The sequence below is a fragment of the Euleptes europaea genome, chromosome 6 (assembly GCF_029931775.1).
Source record: "Euleptes europaea isolate rEulEur1 chromosome 6, rEulEur1.hap1, whole genome shotgun sequence".
Lineage (NCBI taxonomy): Eukaryota > Metazoa > Chordata > Lepidosauria > Squamata > Sphaerodactylidae > Euleptes > Euleptes europaea.
Window position 1 is genome coordinate 49,546,573 of NC_079317.1, and position 20,489 is coordinate 49,567,061.

General features: G+C 43.2%; 1 protein-coding gene and 1 non-coding gene across 2 annotated transcripts in view; both read right to left on the reverse strand.

Annotated features, from left to right (window-relative positions):
* The window catches only part of PLCB2 (phospholipase C beta 2), a 71,469-nt gene extending 61,155 nt beyond the window's left edge, over positions 1–10,314 (reverse strand). Inside the window, exon 1 of the mRNA XM_056851085.1 lies at positions 10,231–10,314. Coding sequence (XP_056707063.1) covers positions 10,231–10,314 — 84 coding nt within the window. The remainder of the gene's footprint in view (positions 1–10,230) is intronic.
* A 9,774-nt stretch (positions 10,315–20,088) lies between these two features.
* Positions 20,089–20,160, reverse strand: TRNAN-GUU (transfer RNA asparagine (anticodon GUU)). Its single transcript has one exon. It is a non-coding gene; the product is annotated as a tRNA-Asn (tRNA).
* Positions 20,161–20,489: the final 329 nt, after the last annotated feature.

The window sequence follows — 20,489 nt, forward strand, 5'->3', positions numbered from 1 at the left end:
AGGTCATCCACAAAACGTTTGTAAAATAAAATATCCTGAGAAAAAGGGTTATGTTGAAATAAAAATCTGTTTTCAAAATAAATCATGAAAATATTGGCTATGGAAGGGGCGCATGCAGCACCCATGGAAACTCCATTAACTTGTAAGAAAAATTGGTTTTTGTACCGGAAAAAATTATGTTCAAACAAAATATCAAGAAGCTGCAAAAGAAATTCAGTGGGGGAAAATAAATCAACCCTGGTATCCAACAGATCTTGTATAATGTTCGGTACCTCATCTAGAGGGATGTGTGTATATAGGGATACCACATCCAGTGTTGCCAGAACACTAGCAGATGGAGCCTTATAGCCTTCTAGTTGGGATATAAAATCCCTGGAATCAAGAACGAATGAGGGAGTGTTGGAAGCAAAGGGCTTTAAATAAAAATCTAGGTATTGTGCAATGGGTTCGAGAAGAGAGCCAGAACCAGAAATTATAGGTCGTCCTATGGGAGGACGAATAGATTTATGGACCTTTGGTAGGGTGTAGAAGACGGGGGTTCTAGGGTATTTCTTGATAAGAAACTCAGCAGTTTGCTGATTGATGTAACCGGCAGAAGATGCTTCATATACAGAGGTTCTGATAATTAAATCCACCGCTTTGCAAGGGTTTGATTGAATGGGGCGATAGAAGTTCCGGTCTGATAGCTGTCTCAAGTTCTCCTTATCGTAATCACAATAATTAAGAATAACTATGGCTCCGCCTTTATCGTCTTCCTTGATAATAATAGAGTCATCCTTATTGATTTGCTCAAGTATAGCTTTTTGTTCAGGTGAAAAGTTATTATGAGAAGGTATGTGTCTCCTTTCCATATTGGCAACATCCTGAAGAACTAGATGTTGGAAGGTTTGTATTAGGTGGTGCAGATTAGCTGGAATGAAAGATGAGGGTCGTCTAAAAGGTACAGGATCACTGGTTGAATTCTTAAAGAAATCTTTTAATCTAATTTGGCGAAATAGTTTGAACAAATCCACACGGGTATGAAAAGCTGAATACTTAGGCGTGGCGGCGAAACCGAGCCCCAAATTAAGCACATCAAGCTCAGCTTTAGAAAAAGACCTGTTAGAGAGATTTAGAACTAAGTTCTCCCGTTCTGGTTCATCCCGCCTCGTTGGTGGGAGCCTGGAGGTCGATAGTTTTTTGGACGTCCTCCTGTTCTCAAAAAATAAGGTTTTTTGTTATTGTAGGAGGAATTGGAAAAGCTGGAGCCAGCACTCGATGAGCTATAGGAGTCAAAATCCCTTTCAAAGTTTGAGTGGGATTGTTGGTATGAGGTTCCTCGGGAGGAAGGAAAAGAAGGACCGGATTGTTTATATTGCCAGTAATATACCTTTTTTTGTTCATAATCATTTTTGTCCCTAGAAAACTTGCGTATTTTCAGGGACTTAATATTTTGTGTATAATCATTAAGTTCTTTCTCAATATTATCAAGATGTTTTTTGTAATCAGCAACCGGAACCTTTCTACGTAAGTCATCCTTAGTTTTCTTTATCTCATCCTCAGTACTATTGGCTTCAATGGTGGCTTGTTGGATAATTAATAACATTAAATCCATTGAGCATCGATTTAAAATGGCAGACCATCTTTCTTTAAAGGAGGAACTTTCTAAAAAAAGTGCGGGGCCTTTTTGGATTCTAAGACCCCGAGGGATGAGTTCAGCTTTACAGTAATCAGCGAGAGAGGAAGCATGAAGGTCAAGTCTAGTCTTTTTCTTAATGAGATTCCATAAGACAGTAAAGTCAGTATCATTGGAATAAGAAGTTACATCACATAATGATGGCATAGTTTTAAGAATATTTTCTTTTTCAGTTACACTAAAGGTGAACATATCAAGTTTATGAGCCATATTGGTAAACCTGCATTGCTTTCTATTTGAACTCGCATCTTGTCAGTTTCATTATATGCTTTGGAGACCTATATAGAAATCCTCTCGGTCCCTCTTTGAAATTGATATGATTGTTATAAACCTTTCTGGTAAGTTTTTTAATATATATTTATGATGGTAGTTGCATAGTTTCTTAATATTAATATTTTTGATATAATGTGAAATAAAGGTTTAACTCTTAATATTTTTAAACAATTATTTATTGACATGATATCTTTGTATTAGCATGGTATACTTTTTTGATCATGTTATGCAGATATGTGTAGCTGATGAAGCCATGTGCGAAACGTGTGCATGATCTAGACGACACGTCCGGGCACCTCTTCTGGCACCTCCTCGCTGTGGTCCTCATTTTTGACATTTTGTGTCCAGCTACCGAAAAGTACAGGAAAGTCTTTCATGGACAGCTATATTGTTTTTATGTGATCCATTGGACAATTTCTTTTGTCATATTGCATATCTTGCTGGACTATTTATGCTAATTGTTTAAAAAAAACCTGATTGTGTTTCCCTTAATTTTTGTACATATGTTCACTCCTTGCACTTACCTGCACCTTTATAAATTTATCTTGTGTTTATATTACCTTGTAGGGCTGTTTGGATCTTTTCCATCATCTATACAGCACTGAGCCTTCATTCTCTCCAAGTACCTGGAGGTTGGCAACCCTACTCAAATATTGACTGCGCTATGACCCCATCCAACACCAGGCAATGAGCCGGGACCCATGTTCCATCTGGTCATTTTTCTTGTATCGCCATGCAGGTTACAATATATAAATATTTTACATAAATCTGTATTGGTTTAATTTAGACTGACTTTCTTAGTCAGGAGTGCTTGCTTACATGCTCATGTGACTTCAGCAGTTCTGGCAACTTTTCCAAAACTGCTTGGAAGATCAGAATTAGTTCTGTTTTCAACTGCAACCGAGACACGTATGCTCTTCTGTCAGACAGAATTATAGCAAAGATGCAGAGGGATTTGAAAGGCTGTGTTCTATTGTGCAAAGTGAAATCAAAATGGCAGTAATGCTGTAAACAAAAGGTTGTCTTTTATTAGAATTCTACTTTAACTATTTTCAGAGAATGCTAAAATCCAGGTCTAATTGCAATGAGATGGACAGAGAGAACTCAATACAATTAGTGCACTGACATTGCTATAGAAAGTCAATTGTTTCTAACTGCAACAAATCCCCAGGCAACAGTGAGCACGTCAGCAGCATGAAAGTGAAGATGATGGAACTGAAAGATATCACTCTCGAACCCTTAAAAGTTTAATAATCAGAACTTGCTTTTCACATCTGGATACCACTAAAGCATCAAGGTTTGATCTGGAAATCTCACTTTATGGAGTTCTTGCTAGGGCTTTGGCATAGTAGGTGAGTTAGCAGTGACCCACATTGTCACGTGATTATTTGGAAGTCTCTGCACATGTGCAGTGAGGAATAGAACAGCTTCTGATGTCCCAGGCCGTGCGAGACCTTGCCGCACATGCACCGAAGGCTCCAAGGCATCACATGGTAACCCAGGATAACAATATAATTGACTTGTGCACCATACTTGAGGTCTCTGGACATATGAAGGAGAGCTTGCAGTCTAGCAAAATCCACATATCACACAAGGTTTGATGGTGCATGTATAATAGCTCTTTGTGCTGATGTGGCATGATGACACCCCCATAACATGACACCGAACGATGGCATTGTGCCTTCCTATATACCCAGTGGGTCTTCATGTAGCCTTTAGCGTCTGCAGCCATGGTGGGCTCTGTAAATGTCTCATTTGTTTCATCGGTGTCAATACTGATTCCCTGCAGAGCAGAAGTCAGTCACAGTTCTACATGAAGGGAGCGGTCATCATGTCATGAGAACTCACATACATTTTGTTCCAGTAAGGAATGGTAAGGACATGATGTGTTTGCCAATATTCTGTGCTAACATCAATTTAGGCTGCAAGGTGTATTACTTTAAATTAGAATCATAGAGTTGAAAGGGACCACCAGGGTCATCTAGTCCAACCCCCTGCACTAAACAGGAAATTCACAACTACCTCCCCCCCCCCACACCCCTACTCCATGCCCAGAAGATGGCCAAGATTCCCTCCCTCTCATCATCTGCTTAAGGTCATAGAATCAGCATTGCTGATAGATGGCCATCTAGCCTCTGCTTAAAAATCTCCAGGGAAGGAGAGCTCACCATCTCCCGAGGAAGCCTATTCCACTGAGGGACAGCTCTGACTGTTAGAAACAGTCTAATGGAAACTCTTTCAATTTAATTTCAGTCTGTTGGTTCTGGTCTGACCTTCTGGGACAACAGAAAACAGCTTGGCACCATCCTCTATATGACAGCCCTTCAAGTACTTTAATTCAAAATGTAATATTAAAGGTATCTACATCAGCTTTACATCTTTCAAGAATGCCAGAATATGTGTGGCATCTACAGATTCAGACTTTGGATTCTGTATTTTTAAAGATCCCTGTGTAGATCTCCTGGTATGCTCCCCAGAGAACATTACAATCATCAAATACTAATTAGCTAGTGGTCCCCGGCCCAAAGAGTGTCCGGCTGGCCTCGACCAGGGCCACGGCCTTCTCTGCAGAGTCTGCCCTGGCCCCTGTCTGGTGGAATAGCCTCTCCAATGAGACCAGGGCCCTGCATGGCCAGTTCTGCAGGGTCTGCAAGACAGAGCTATTCCACCAGGCCTACGGTTGAGGCCAGCTAGTTTCTTTCCATGAGTGCTGGCCTCCCTACCCTACTCTACACTACCCTACCTCCTTGAATGTATTCCACATTATGGGGGATTGGACTACCTGCAGGCCCTGCTGTGACCTATATATCACAACTAGGGTTGCCAGATCCCTCTTAGCCACCGGTGGGAGGTTTTTGGGGAGGAGCCTGAAAAGGGTGGGGTTTGGGGAGGGGAGGGACTTCAATACCATAGAGTCCAATTGCCAAACCAGCCATTTTCTCCAGGTGAACTGATCTCTATTGGCTGGAGATCAGTTATAATAGCAGGAGATCTCCAGCTAGTACCTAGAGGTTGGCAACCCTGATCACAACCAAGTGCGTCATCGGACGTCTGTGGTTTTCATTTATTGATTTTATGGGGCAGGTTTAAATAAGTATTCTAAATTATTTATTCAATAAAATAAACAACAGCAAAATAAAAAATAATAAAAAACCATACAGCAATCTTCATAATTTAAAATACAATATATATATATATGTAAACTTAAAAAAATATTTAACCGAATTTCTATATTACAGCTTATTTCAATATCCCCATTCATACTACCACACCAAATACATGATTTAGTCCTCTATAAAATAGCTAGACTGTCATCGCAGCACATTGTCCTTTCTCACCCTTGATTATAAGATTTTCCATTTTATTTTCAGTTCGTAACCATAGCTCATCTAGGCTCATTGTATCACCATTTTTCTGATGTGTTGTTAGCTTAATTAATACATATATTTATTTTACTTTAACCAACCATTCCTCTATCTTTGGAGTCGTTTTTTGTTTCCAATGTCTGGCAAAAGTCATTCTAGCAGCAGTTATCATGTGTAACCCCATACATTGTTTATCTTAGGTTAGGGGCTAAATTTAACAAAAGTATCTCAGGTTTACATGGGATATCAATCTCCATTCCAACAGACAGATATTTCACTATTTCAGTCCAGAATGTTATAGCTCTCTCACATTTCCACCACATATGTATGAAGTCTGCTTGTTTTTTATCGCAGTACCAACAACTATCGTTCACTGATTTATAGATTTTACTTGTTCTAATTAGGGCTGTCGATTCGGCCAGAACTGAAACACAGCCGAATTTCCCCTGATTCGGCGGTTTTTAGTTTGGGACGAACTGAGCTCAAAAATGGCAGGAAAAGGAGGGGCCGAATTCAGCGAGTTCGGGAGTTCACGAATAAATCTGGCAAATTCGGGCCGTCAGTAAGCAGCATAACCATCAGTAAGCAGCATTCTCCTCCCCCGGCCAATTGGTGGCCGAGCTGGGTCTTCTTCTGGCCAATCAGTCAGGATTGAGTACTGGAGGAATCAGCTGATGTGTGGCCCGGCCGGGGAGAGAGAGAGAGAGAGGGAAATCCTCGTTTGTGTGTGTGTGTGGGGGTGCTTGTGCACATTCGCTCCTTTCTGTGGCTGCAGGGGGTGTATTTTTTGGGGTACAGACCCCAAACTTTCAGCAGCGATTCAGACAAGCCTTCTTAAGAGACCACCCAAGTTTTGTAAACATTGGGTCAGGGGGTCCCGAGATATGGGCTCCCCCCTTTTTTCTTTCTATGGCTGCAGGGGGCGCAGTTTTGGGGGTACAGACCCCAAACTTTCAGTGGAGCTTCAGATGAAGCTTCTTAAGATACCCCCCAAGTTTTGTAAACATTGGGTCAGGGGGTCTCGAGATATGGGCTCCATTCCTTTTCCCTCCCTCCCCTTTTCCATTTATGTGGCTGCAGGGGGCGCTTTTTTGGGGATACAGCCCCCAAACTTTCAGCATAGCTTCAGACAATCCTTCTTAAGATACCACCCAAGTTTTGTAAAGATGGGTTCAGTGGGGGCAGAAATATCGGCTCCCCCCTTTTCTCTTTCTGTGGCTGCAGGGGGCACATTTTTGGGGGTGCAGATCCCAAACTTTCAGTGGAGCTTCAGACAAGGCTTCTTAAGAGACCCCCCAAGTTTTGTAAACATTGGGTTAGGGCCCCCCGAGATATGGGCTTTCTCCTTTCCCCTATTGGGATGAATGGATCACCCTGTATGCATCTCCAGAGCAAAACGTCCCGTGCTTAAATGGAATCGTCTTGGATTACCCAGTCCTCCTCCCAGCCCCTCCTAATGGAACAGAAGACAGCCCCCTTTGGGGGCTTTAATCTATACTTTTTCTCCTGTGTGTGTGTGTGTGGGGGGGGAAAGCAGAGTCTGTGTGTGTGGGGAGGGAGCAGTTTCTGTGGGGGGGGAGCCAAAGGGGGCTTTAGCCTGTTCTGCCTGGGGGTGTGTGTGCCCCCTCGAGTCTCTCTCTCTCTGGTTTGAGGGGGGGCTTCAGTTGTGTATCCTCAGGTTTTCCCTCATTCATAAGATTGGTTAGGTCTATTTTGATCCTTGCTCAAAACTGATTTTCAAATGGTGACTTAAAGAATGCATTTGCCTGGTCCTGAGTCCGATGCAAAAGGGGAAATTCCACTCCCTCCTGCTCCTTATGCATAGCTAGCTGCCTCTGTCCCTTTCCATGCTTTGCACAGTTGCAAAGGTGTTGCTTTACTTGTTTGTGTTGCTTTGCAGCTGGGTTGCTTTGCAAACTTCTCAGCTGTTTGTCGGGGCTGGGAGCTTTGTGCGTGGGCGGCAAGCTCTGCTCAGAGATGCACATTAAGGGTGGGGGGACCCCTTTCGGGGCCCATATCTCAGCCCCCCCTGACCCAATCTTTACAAAACTTGGGGGGTCTGGCAAGAAGGGTCCTTTGAAGCTCCTCTGAATGTTTGGGACCTCTAACCCCCAAAATGCCCCCCCAGCGCCGCGGAAATGCACGGTTGTGTTTTTAATGGCTTTATTCGGCCGAATTTTTTTCCCGAACTTTGAATTCCCGCCAAATTGCACGGACCCGAAGTGGGGGAGTTCGGACTTTGGCATATCCTGAATCTAAACGGGCCGAATTCAGTCGAATCCAAACTATACCGAATTTTTTTTAATTCAACAGCCCTAGTTCTAATTGCAGTTAAATACCACATATATACCACCTTAATTAGATTTTCTCTTATTTGCAAGCTAACTGAGAAATCTAATCCCTTTGAAAAAAAATATTCCCATTCTTGATCACTCAATGGTTTATCTAAGTAAATGTTCCATTTGTCCCTATAGCCTAATGTTGAATTTAGATTTTCTTTTGCTAAAATTGCATATATTTTTGAAGTTTAAACTTTATCTTGAAGTTTATCTTTATTAATTTCTCAAACTCTGACTTTTCTCTAATTTCAATTAATTCTTTTTCTTTTAAATTATTCCAAATCTTTTTCATTTGTAAATATTCTGTAAATGTAATATTAACTTCTTTTTTATCCCAAAAAATTCTAGAGGTTCTAATTATTATTATTATTATTATTATTATTATTATTATTATTATTATTATTATTATTATTATTATTCCAATAGGGATGATTATCCCTAATCATGCTGTTTATCTATCTTTATTCTATGAGGGAGTTGGAATTCTGGATTCTCGGCTAAGATGTTCCAAAAGAAGGAAGACAGTGGAGAAATATCTGGGGCTAATTTCTCTCTTTAATACATCCCATTGTTTTAGAATGGTATTAATGCAGTTATTGTCTTTATTATATAAAAAAAATTCCTATCAATTTTTTTTACCCATGGCCATCTATTTAGTGGAAATTTAACAAAATCTTGTTCAATTTTAATATAAGGTTCCTTCTCATCATTTGCTACCCATGATTTTAACCACTTTACCCTGGCTACCTGATAATATACTGATAAATTTGGCATCCCTATCCCAACTTTTCCTTTAGGTTCATATTGATTGCTATTTCTGAATCTGTTTTTTTTATTCTGCCAACTTAATTAAAATGATAATCCTACCAAAAATAAATTTTATTTTCAATAACTTATTTGTAGATATGCCAAAGAAAATGACTGAAGAATGGCAAAAGATCTGTAATAGGCTTTAATAAGTTTTATTATGTATTTATATTATTGTGTGAGCTGCCCGGAGCCCAGCTTTTGCTAGGGAGGGAAGGATATAAGCTTAATAAAATAAATACATAAATAACTCATAAAAGCTAAGCACTTTTGTATATCAAGTGACCTAGACGGGTTTAAATGTGCCCTGCAGATGGTTCAGTATTACATGATCAGGCAGAAAGATGCTGGAACTGAATGAGTTTACAATCTGCTCTTACCTTCCTCATAGCAGAAACTAAGTATAAGAAACTGCACACTAATAGGCTTGCCACCTCCCCCACCCCCACAACCTCCACCAAGTAGATAAGAAAAGGAAGCAATTCGTAGTCTGATTGTTTTCTCCCCCTTGCCCACTTGCCACAGGTTCTGCACAAGTGCTCCAGCCCCACAGCCACCTTCCCAGAGGATCTCATACAGAACCAAAAGCGTGTTTCCTTTGTCTTGGGGAGCAGAAGGCCAGTAGCTTCCCACAGTAGGGTTGCTAAATCTCCAGGTACTAGCTGGAGATCTTCTGCTACTACAACTGATCTCCAGCCGATAGAGATCAGCTCCCCTGGAGAAAATGGCCGCTTTGGCTATTGGACTCTATGGCATTGAAGTCCCTCCCCTCCCCAAACCCCACCATCCTCAGGCTCCACCCCAAAAATCTCCTGCCGTTGGTGAAGAGGGACCTGGCAACCCTACCCCACAGTCACACAACAAGTTCTTATATTTAATTTGCTCTTGTTATAGGGTTGGCAACCTCCAGGTACTAGCTGGAGATCTTCTGCTATTACAACTGATCTCCAGCCAATAGAGATCGGTTCCCCTGGAGAAAATGGCAGCTTTGGCAATTGGAGTCTATGGCATTGAAGTCCCTTCTCTCCCCAAACCCCACCCACCTCAGACTCCATCCCAAAAACATCCCACCAGTGGAAAAGAACCTGGCAACCCTATCTTGTTACCTAGTGTGGATGCAAAGCAGGGATATGGTGCATTATTCCTAGTAACCCCAATCTTTCCCTATGTACAGAACAGGAGTTTGTACACACTAAGAGCTGGTTCAACAATTTTTGTACATGCAGGAAGTTCTTTGGACATATACTTAAGAGAACAAATGTAATGTGAGAAGGAGTCAGTCAAGGATATAATCATCAATTCCACCTCAGACATGAGCTGGCCAGGTTAGCTCAGGCACTCCATTATCTCAACACCCCCTTGCTGCTCTGCCACATGGGGATCATAACATTGGCCCAGGTTATACATGTTTGTAAGGTAGATCACTAAGATAATTATTGGGAAATATTGTTATTGTTTGGCCAGTTGTTCCTGCTCATAAACACAATTAAAATATGGCGGGAACTAATTTGTACCCCTACCACAAATAGTCGTTCAACCTTGCTCCCTCTTTCCTAAAGGTGCCTTTTTGACAACAAAACTGTATACACACACACACACACACACAAACATGCCTGTGTTGTTCACAAACACTGAGGTAAATGTGTATTCATGCACATACTTTAGAAGAATAGTCCAACCTCTTTTCTTTCCCCCAGGAACCCCCAAATTAGGTTGTTGCTGCTCCCAGGCCTATAGCACATGCAGTGACAGTGAAAGCCATGATACTCACATCATCCCACTTGATAAAGCGTTCCCCCTTGGTCAGGTACTCCTTCACCTCAGGGGGTGTCAGGATAGGGCAGAGCACTGACATTTTGGCACACCAGTCTTGCCCCTGGATCGTGAGACTCTCTCTCTCTCTCTCTCTCTCTTTCGTTCTTGGCTGCCTCCTTTCTGCTCCCAAAACCTCTGGGCTCCTCACATGGTGCTCTCTGCTTCTTCAAGAACCCAACATGCTTTATAAGCTCGAGAAAACACTGGGCTGGCTCCAAAAGACCAACAAGCAGACACTGATCTGCATGGCAAATTACCAGCTTCCCAAACAAACCGGTGAGCTCTGCGACGGCAAAGGCCCAGAGATTGTGGGATGAACAGGCTGCTCAGTTAAGCTCTGCAGAAACCCACAAGCCGGGGCTTCCTGTTGTCAACTTCCCCATAAACGCTTCCGCTTCTCTCCTCCTAGCTTCACCAACTGATTCATAAAGTATTTCGAAAGGGTTAAAGGAATTTCAAAAATTCATTTTCAGAATTGTCTTTTTGATACTGATTCCTACCTTTGCAAGCTAAGAACAGGCACCCAGCGTAGATGCGCATTTGTGCGCTCACACACACAAACAAATAAACAAACCACTGAGACTGTGATGGGTGGCTAAAGGTGCCTTTTTGACAACAAAACTTCTTACTTGCAGCAAAAACATCTGGATCAAGAACAGTAGTTAAAGGGCGTAGATATATCTACTAGAACAGTTTTGTGGATCTGGAAAGATTTCCATCTGTGCTCCTCTCCTGCTGCAGTGCCCCCCATGGGGGGGGGCTACAGCACAGTGCTCCTTGAAATGAGGGGACAGGGAGAGAGGGAGGCAAGGAAGATGCTCCGCAGGTGGAAATCTTTCTGTCTATGGAGATGCTGCAGTGGATCCAAGCCAAAGATTTTCTATTTGTAGACTAAATGAAAGCTTCGAGAGACAAAACATTACGTCATCCTATTCTTGCCACCCTTTTTTACAATTTTAGAAGTTTCATTTCTGATCTTTAATCTTGGTGAGATTTTGAGTCCCCTACTTTACAATTAAAGCACAGAAGTGCTCATAGAGCCCTTTAAAAATGAGGTTGCCCTGGAGTAATGCTCTCCTGTTTCATGGATGTGGCCTTTGATTTTACTTTCTATAATGTTTTTTGATCTTTGGGGGCTGTGTAAAGTCTTCTGTCTGGCACTGCTGTGTACATATCCCTTGAAACTGGCATACACAATCCTGCCTGCCCCCTGGACCAAATCATTACAGCCTTTTTACAAAAACATGCAGAATGTCATTCAGCTTGAAAAATGTGGTAGGGGTTCACTTTTTGTACAGGCAGTTTTTTTCCACATGGGGACAGGCCTGTGTGGTTTCTCCAAGGCTCTGATAGCTAATATGGGACAGTGACAACGGGAATTGCACATGGGAGGTTTCCCCACAGTTTCCCCATAGTCCCTTGGCACTGACCACTGGGGTTGCCAACTCCAGGTTGGGAAATACCTGGAGATTTTGGGGGTGGAGTCTGAGAAGGGCGGGGTTTGGAGAGGGGAGGGACCTCAATGCTGTAGAGTGTCAAAGTGGCCATTTTCTCCAGGGGAACTGATTTCAGTTGCCTGGAGATCAGTTGTAATAGCAGGAGATCTCCAGCCACCACCCGGAGCTTGGCAACCCTACTGACCCCCCCACACACACTACCAGGGCTGCTTCATAAAGTGAATTTCCAATTTCAGTTGTGTGCTCTCAGCCAATACAAAAGGATATCCAGTAGCCTGCAGCAACTGTGAATGGCGCTTGCTTCCACTACATTGGATCTTATATGAAAGACAGAAGTGCCCAGAGGCACTAATAATTTACAAAAGGGTGTCCTGCATTGAACTGAGCCGGAACCAGAGATGGCCCAACATATTCTGGGACTTGGGTCAAAGAAGCGTCTTGATGCCCCATGGTAGGAAACACAGAAACTAAATAGTGAACTTTGTTGACTATTTGTCCAGAATGTCGCCCTGTCACCTCTGCAAGTGCTTAGAATATTTCCAGAGGGATGTTTTCTGCACTGGGGGGCGGGAGCAGCAGGGCCACTGGTCTAGATGGGAGATTTGGGGTAGAGGAGCAAACAAAACTGGTGTGGAGTTTGCCAAAAACATTTAGCCTCTTTTGAATAAAGCAAAACACAGGTTGTTAAAAAAAAATCTATCTGCGCCTGAGTGATTTCCATACGCAAGCTGGGACAGCACAGCTTTCCTCCTATGAAAATCAGGTGTTAGTTTACGGCCACGATTGTATTCCATGTGCCATGCAAAAACATCGTACCACAGAGAACAGAGATATTCTCCTCTAAAAAGACCAGAGTCCCCCTCCCCCAAGTAGTGCCTTGGAACAATTTCCCATCAGGAAGATTTCATGCTAAATGGCAGTTGTTGAATGATGTTTCGTTTTCCCTCTTTGTAAAGTGCCCTACCAAATTACCAAGTGAAAAGTGATAGGCTGACCTTTTTGGTGGCCTGTGGACATTTCTTTCATGTAGTTGTGGATCCTAAAGTTGGACAATGAATAAAGCTGACAGGAAGAAGATTGATTCCTTTGAAATGTGGTGGTAGAAGAGAGTTTTATGGATACCATGGACCACCTAAAAGACAAATAAGTGGGTTCTAGATCAAATCAAACCTGAACTGACTCTAGAAGCTAAAACTGAGGGTAATGTAATTTGGTCACATAATGAGAAGGCAAGAGTCACTGGAAAAGACAATAATGCTAGGAAAAGTTGAAGGCAGCAGGAAAAGAGGAAGACCCAGTATGAGATGGATTGATTTTGTAAAGGAAGCCATGGCCCTCTGTTTGCAAGACCTGAGCAAGGCTGTTAACAATAGGATGTTTTGGAGCACATTAATTCATAGAGAAAGAGGAAACTGTAACCATTTACAAGTTTGGGATAAGTTGAAATCCACAGTGTGCATGCCAGTACTAAATAAGGGGTGAACAATACATCTGGCCAACTTTTGTTTTTAATGCATTTGACAAAAACCCTCTGGATTAGGTTGCCAACTCCAGATTGGATAATTCCTGGAGATCTGGGGATGGAGCCTGGGGAAGGCAGGGTTTAGGAAGGGGAGGGACTTCAGTGGGGTATAATGCCATAGAGTCTGAGCCCAAACTTCGGCTAGGGAAGGCAGGGTATAAATTGAATATAATTATTGTTGTTGTTGTTGTTGTTAGAGTACACTTTCCAAAACAGCCATTTTCTCCAAAGGAACTGATCTCTGTAGCCTGTAGCAGATCTCCAGACTCCACCTGGAGGTGGCAATCCTACTCTGGGTAGGGCTAACAGGTTGCAACTGTGAGAATGAGTAAAGGTAAAGGTCCCCTGTGCAAGCACTGGATCATTCCTGACCCATGAGGTGACATCACATCTTGATGTTTACTAGGCAGACTTTGTTTACGGTTTTTTTTTGCCAGTGCCTTCCCCAGCCATCTTCCCTTTACCCCCAGCAAGCTGGGTACTCGTTTTACTGACCTTGAAAGGATGGAAGGCTGAGTCAGCCTTGAGCCGGCTACCTGAAACCAACCTCCGTAGGGATCAAACTCAGGTCGTGAGCAGAGCTTGGACTGCAGTACTGCAGCTTACCACTCTGAGTATTTGCCTTTAAATGTGACAGTAAAGCAGGAGATCAGCTAGCCTCAGCTGCTGTCACCCTCTCTGCCTCCCTTCCCTGCCTGCAGTAAGTCAAGAAGGGAATGAAGGAAGGAGATAGAGGGGGACAGATGGGAAGGAGCAATTGCCACAACCTTCTTGCCAGTTCAGTTAAAGAATTATGTTCCAAATTACAGCCTGATAATGTATCCCTCCCCCTAAATTAGTTTGCTAATTGGTTCTGCAGCCAAGTGCAGCCAAGGATCAGAAAGACTTCCAAACTCTTCTGTCATACCCCCAAATGCTCCTTTTTATTTACACCTAGCTGAGGATTCCTGGCTGTCTATACTAACATCTCCTTTAATAATTTGATTTAAATAGTTGAATGAAATGTTGCCCTCTTGTGGCCAATCTGTGACACTACACACACCACTATGAAAGCTTAAAACAGATGCCATAATATTCTGGTGTGCAAAGTATTCCAGACCTCTTCCATTGTATTGTCCTGTTCTTACTGGGTCAGCATGCCCTGCCCTTCATTTCTCTGTGATACCACCTGCAATTCTGGTTGTAATTTATCTGTGCTCAATTTCTGGCAAGCAAAGTGTTTTTGTAGTTCCAGACTACTTTATGACAGACGCTTCAGGATGTGCCAATTAGACGCTGAGCCAAAATGATCTTATGGATCTCCACTGCAGTCCTGGATCTCCGCGCAGGTGTAATCATCCCTAACCTATAATGCTACCCCTCCCCCTTCTGATTTGGTCTATTTCTCCGAATTAATTACATTCCAATCATTACAATTAATACATTCCAATCATGAGACTCACCTCACCAGGTTTCTGTAATGCCTATTATATCATATTTGCTTTTTGCTATTAAAAGTGCTAGTTCATCCTGCTTATTTCCCATGCTCTGTGCATTAGTGTAGAGACACCTTAGATCACAGGTCCTTCTTCTTGGCAGCTTATTTAAGATTGTCTCCCTCCCATTGTTACGTTTTTGAACTGTCTTTCCTTGTGTATGTGCTACCCTCTGCAAATCGTTCATATCTATATTTGCAGTTATTGTCCTCACTTGAGGCTTTAAATTTATGTCTCGCTCCCCCGGAAGATTTAGTTTAAAGCCCTCCTTATCAGGCTTGCAAGGCTCTCTTCCTAATATGCACATGCTTCTTCTAAAGGTTTTGGTTTCTAAATGCCATAGCTAGCCTTGCCCTGTAGGTGGGGATGACACATTTCCAGGTGGGACTTCAAAGGAATAGAAAATGAATGATAGTCTCATGACCCACTGGAAACGTCTGGCTCAAGAGTCTGTATGCTTTTAACGTCTATGAAATTCTATATGGTTTTAATGTCTATGAATTGCTAACATAGAAACTTATACACTATACAAAACAAGCAGTTACTCTGAGTCCAGATTAGGGTTGTGCATATCAATACACCCAAACTTAAAATAAACCCGAAATTAGCCGTTTCGGCAATATTTGGGTTTCGGGTGGACCGAATCCCCAAACCTGGGAATCTGCCCAAAGCCGAATAGATGATTCGGCTATTCACCTTTGCTCAGATGCTTCATTTCCCTCCACCGTGACATTCTCTTGAAGTCAGATTTGCCACCAAAAGAAATGCTTTTCTGTGCCTTATTGTTCTTACATTTAAGACATTTTCCTCAGTTTGGTAGCAAATTTGCACGGACATCACGCTATGCACCCCAGATATGAAGGGAGCCCACTGACTATGAGGCACCAACATGCCTATCAACACTTTCCACCAGTCCTTGGCAATGCTGAATTTCTGAACCTGAAAAATGATGGACAGCTTGGCTCACAAATGCCTGGACAGTGGTGACCCCTTTGTGGGCCCATAAAATTGGACCCCCTGTCCTAATGTTCACCAAACTTTGGTGTCCATCTGAAGAGATTTCCTTGCAGCTACGCTGCAAATTTGGTGACTCTGCCACCAAAAATGCCCCCACAGGAGCTTTGAAAAAAATCCCCACAGACTATAATGGATTCAGGTTTTTTTTCCAGTAAACCTGGAAATAAAGCCAAAATACCCCTTTACCAGTATGGGTATTTGGCTTATTCCGGGTTTACCGAAAAAACCGGGCTCAATAAACCTGAACCTGAAATTTACCGAATTTTATTTTTGCATGACCCTAGTTCAGATTTTAAAGTTGCTTTACCCTACTTGTTACAAACATCTTTCTTAAACAGATAAGACCTTCTTCAAGCCCTCCTCTCTTACCCCCTAAAAGCACTCTGCTATATTCATCATCAGTATGGATGCTACAAACTATACCATGTTCAACACCAGTGGCCTCCTATGAGCCACACTTCTGTTCTGTTGAAGCTATCATTCCAGTCTCTTATTGAAGGAGAGGGCTATTCATGGCTAATAGTAAAAATGGATTCTAGTCATGATGCGTACCTATTCTCACCAGGATCAGAGGACCATGCCTATTATATTAGGTGCTGTGGAACACAGGCAGGGTGGTGCTGCTGCAATTGTCTTGTTTGTGGGCTTCCTAGAGGCACCTGGTTGGCTGCTGTGTGAACAGACTGCTGGACTTGATGGGCCTTGGTCTGATGCAGCAGGGCCTTTCTTTTGTTCTTATGAAAAATCTTACATGTGCAGAGCTGAGTGGTTTAGCGAAGCAGAGAATTTCCACTTCAGGGCATACTGGCTGCTACTTAAAATCTGCCAGAAATGTTCCCAGTCTAAAAACAAGCTTTTATGCTTTGAAATGTAAGCGATCAAGTCACAAATTAAATGCCTGTTTTGTAAAAAGATTCTTAGGTGGAGCAAAGCAGTGTTCTGGGTGGGGCGGCGCACTCATTGGTTGGCTCCATCAGGACTATGGCCCAGCAGGATTGGGTTCACAATTATGCTGCGCACGCTACAGAACTGGAGCGCAGCCAGACTTGGGCTACTGCAATAGTATAATGATCTGGGATTGTTCCAGCTTTCTTCCATAATTGGGCTTTGTTAAAATCCCTGCTTAGGGGATGAAACATATGCATGGGAGATAGGCCCACTAATAGTCTATTAGCTGTGTGGGTTAAGTACAATACAAAAGCAAACAAATCACACAAGTGCGAAACTTGTCTTCTTATGTGTTTGTGCTGCTCTGTGTGCTATATCCACCCACTACCATTTGTAGATCCTATCAGGTAACCAAACCTGGCTTCATCAGCAGGTCAAAAATGTGGCCCTTTCATTTAAGTTAAGTCTGTTGGCACACTTATTTAGGCAACCCCTTCATTTCTGTACATTTTCATTCACTGGTAGGGTTGCTAGCCTCCAGGTGGTAGCCATCGGAGATCCCCCGCTATTACAGCTGATCTCCAGGCGACAGAGATCGGTTCACCTGGAGAAAATGGCTGCTTTGGAAGGTGGTCTCTATCGCATTATACCCCACTGAAGTCCCTCCCCTCCCCAAACCCCGCCCTTCTCAGGCTCCACTCCCAAAATCTCCAGGTATTTCCCAACCCAGACCTGGCAACCCTATTCACTGGTGAGGGTTGCTAGGGTGCAGCCAGGTGGACCTGTGTTTCCATCTAAATGGCAGCCCTCGGTCATGGGTCTTTTCAGACACTCACCTGCTCACATTCACACAAGCTGCTACTAGCCCCATTTTGCGGGGTGGGTGGGGTGGGGAAGGTAGGCACCTGCAGCATGCCTGTCTTGCTACCTACTGGGGCTAATATTATGTGCACGTGGGATTTCTGTCAGCAAAATGGTGGGGAAGAGAGTTAACACCCTTCCCCTTGCACCATCCCAATCCAATTTGGGGACTCTACAGTGACCTTCTAGCATTAAAAATACACCAGGAGATTGGACTGCAAATCTCCCATGGAGTGGGCAGCTCATCCCTTTGTGCTGCACTCACTCATGTGCCTTTTTGGCACTTTACAAAATCAATGTGCTGAGTAACTTTGTGCATAAACCAGTGCTTGCGAAGTACATGGCAGCTAAAAGTCTTGCAAGCCCAGGGGATCACTGAGAGCTTTTCCTTGCCACAGCAGGCAGAGCCTCTCCTTTTAGCGCCAAAGGGCAAGGTCACGCCTTTTTTTGGGGGGGGGGGGAGAAATCTCGTAAGTTCTCTTCCAAGCTAAACCACACATCACTGCTTGGCTACTTTTTGTATATATAATGTTATATTGATGTATATACTGTTTTTGCAATTTTATATCGGATATCCTTATTCCAAGAAGAAGAAGAAGAAGAAGAAGAGTTGGTTTTTATATGTCGGCTTTCTCTACCACTCAAGGGAGACTCAAACCAGCTTACACCTTCCCCTCCCCACAACAAACACCCTGTGAGGTAAGTGGGGCTGAGACAGTGTGACTAGCTCAAGGTCACCCAGCTGGCTTCATGTGTAGGAGTGGGGAAACAAATCCAGTTCTCCAGATTAGCCTCTGCCGCTCATGTGGACGAGTGGGGAATCAAACCCGGTTCTCCAGATGAGAGTCCACTGCTCCAAACCACAGCTCTTAACCACTACACCGCTGAAGCAGCATAAGGGTGAGAGATTCAAAACAGATAAAAGGAAGTATTTCTTCACACAATTAGTTAAATTGTGGAACTCCCTGCCTTAGGATGTGGTGACGGCTGCCATCTTGTAAGGCTTTAAGAGGGGAGTGGTCATGTTCATAGAGGAGAGGGCTATCCATGGCTACTAGTAAAAATGGATACTAGTCATGGTGCATAACTAGTCTCGCCAGTATCAGAGGAGCCTGCCTATTATATTAGGTGCTGTGGAACACAGGCAGGATAATGCTGCTGCAGTCGTCTTGTTTGTGGGCTTCCTACAGGCACCTGGTTGGCTACTGTGTTAACAGACTGCTGGACTTGAGGAGCCTTGGTCTGATCCAGCAGGGCCTTTCTTATGTTATTATTCTTTGGTTGCATTTTCTCATCTTTTGGGGAGGCCCATCAGGGAAGCCCACATGCAACCCTGGGGCCAGGCTTGAACCAGGGACTTCCTGGCTCATGTTTTTAACCTTGAAGTTACATGGACTGTAGCATGAATAAACCAATGGAAAATAGTTTGGCTAGTGGTCATGGTGGGGAGGCACGACAAGGCAAATATCCTTCTCCATACCCTGTCCCCAAGATTAAAAAAAAAAAGTTTTGACTGCATTTTCCCATGTGAGACACTGGGGGATTTGAGGATATGAGAAAGTATTTTGTTGCTTCCAGAAGCAATTATAAACTGCTCAGGCTGGGTTGAAACATATGGATGGGAAATGAGATGACAAAATGTGGATATTTTCTAGGGAAAAATGAAACCACAAGGGGGAAATTACACTTATTGACTGAGCAATCGGTAGTAAAATGGTAGCCTCCACAAAATAAAGCATTCAAGAGCTGGTTGCTGTTCTGCAGCTAAGAAAGAAGCTGAATTTTAGGGAATATGATGGGCTTACAATTAGGAAGCACACAGTGAGACTGTAAGTCCTTGTGTGGTACATAAATGAAGCAGTTCTATGAAAAGTAAAGGCAGAACATTTATGGTACAGTGAAAATGAATTATTCTCTACTCAAGACTGTAATTACGCTTTGGAAGTCACATTACTGCAAGGGACCAGTGAGATGAATCCTGCCGCTGAGTTTCTATGAGAGCTAAATAATTTTACAGCGTCCTGTATCCTTTGCTGCCTTTCAAGCCAGGCTAATGAGGGTAAATAAAGCTCAGCCTTAGGGGGCTCGAGCCGATTGCCTGCTTTGGTCCCCAAAGGCCCTCCACTGTTCAGTATTCCATAACCCTCAGCGTGCATTCTAATTACATGGAAGGGTTTTGGAAAGAGTTCTGAACACTGGAGATGGAGGAGAGTCCGTGCTAAGAATATTGAGCCTGGAATTTGCTTTTCAGGCAGTTACCAGCTCTTGGTGGATGTGTGGTCCTTACCTGCTATATTCTGTCCTAGACAGGCCCCCTGCTCATTTAAGGCATGGGTGGCCAAGATGGGGCATGGATAGTGTAGTCTTGTGGTATAGTTGGACAGGGAAAGCAAGCCCACAAACCCATCTGTTGCACAGAGTTTGGCACGTACTCTTTCCTGTCTTTGCGGTGCCACACAGCTATTGAACGCATGAACATATGAAGCTGCCTTATACTGAATCAGACCCTTGGTCCAGCCAAGTCAGTATCGTCTACTCAGACCGGCAGTGACTCTCCAGGGTCTCACAACACCTACTTGCCTAGTCCCTTTAACTGGAGATGCCGGGGATTGAACCTGGGACCTTCTGCATAACAAACAGATGCTCTACCACTGAGCCACAGCCCCTCCCCAAACTGCACTGTACACATGAAGCTGCCTTATACTGACCAGACCAACAGTCTACTGGACAAGGTACCCCAACATACAGAGGCTGCATATGTACTATGTACACACAAAAGGCACTACATCACACTTTACCTTTCAGGGCCAAAATGTCTTTGGGCTGAGGTACATGAAGCACCACCAAGCCCTGCATTTTTGGCAGCAACCAGTGAGTGGCAAGGAAGAATTTAGACTATGCTGAAAGATTTCCATAATCTCCGTTTAATTCCTTAGGAGACATTCTACTTCCAAAGAATGACATGAGATGAGTGCCCAGTTCCTACTAGAGTTAT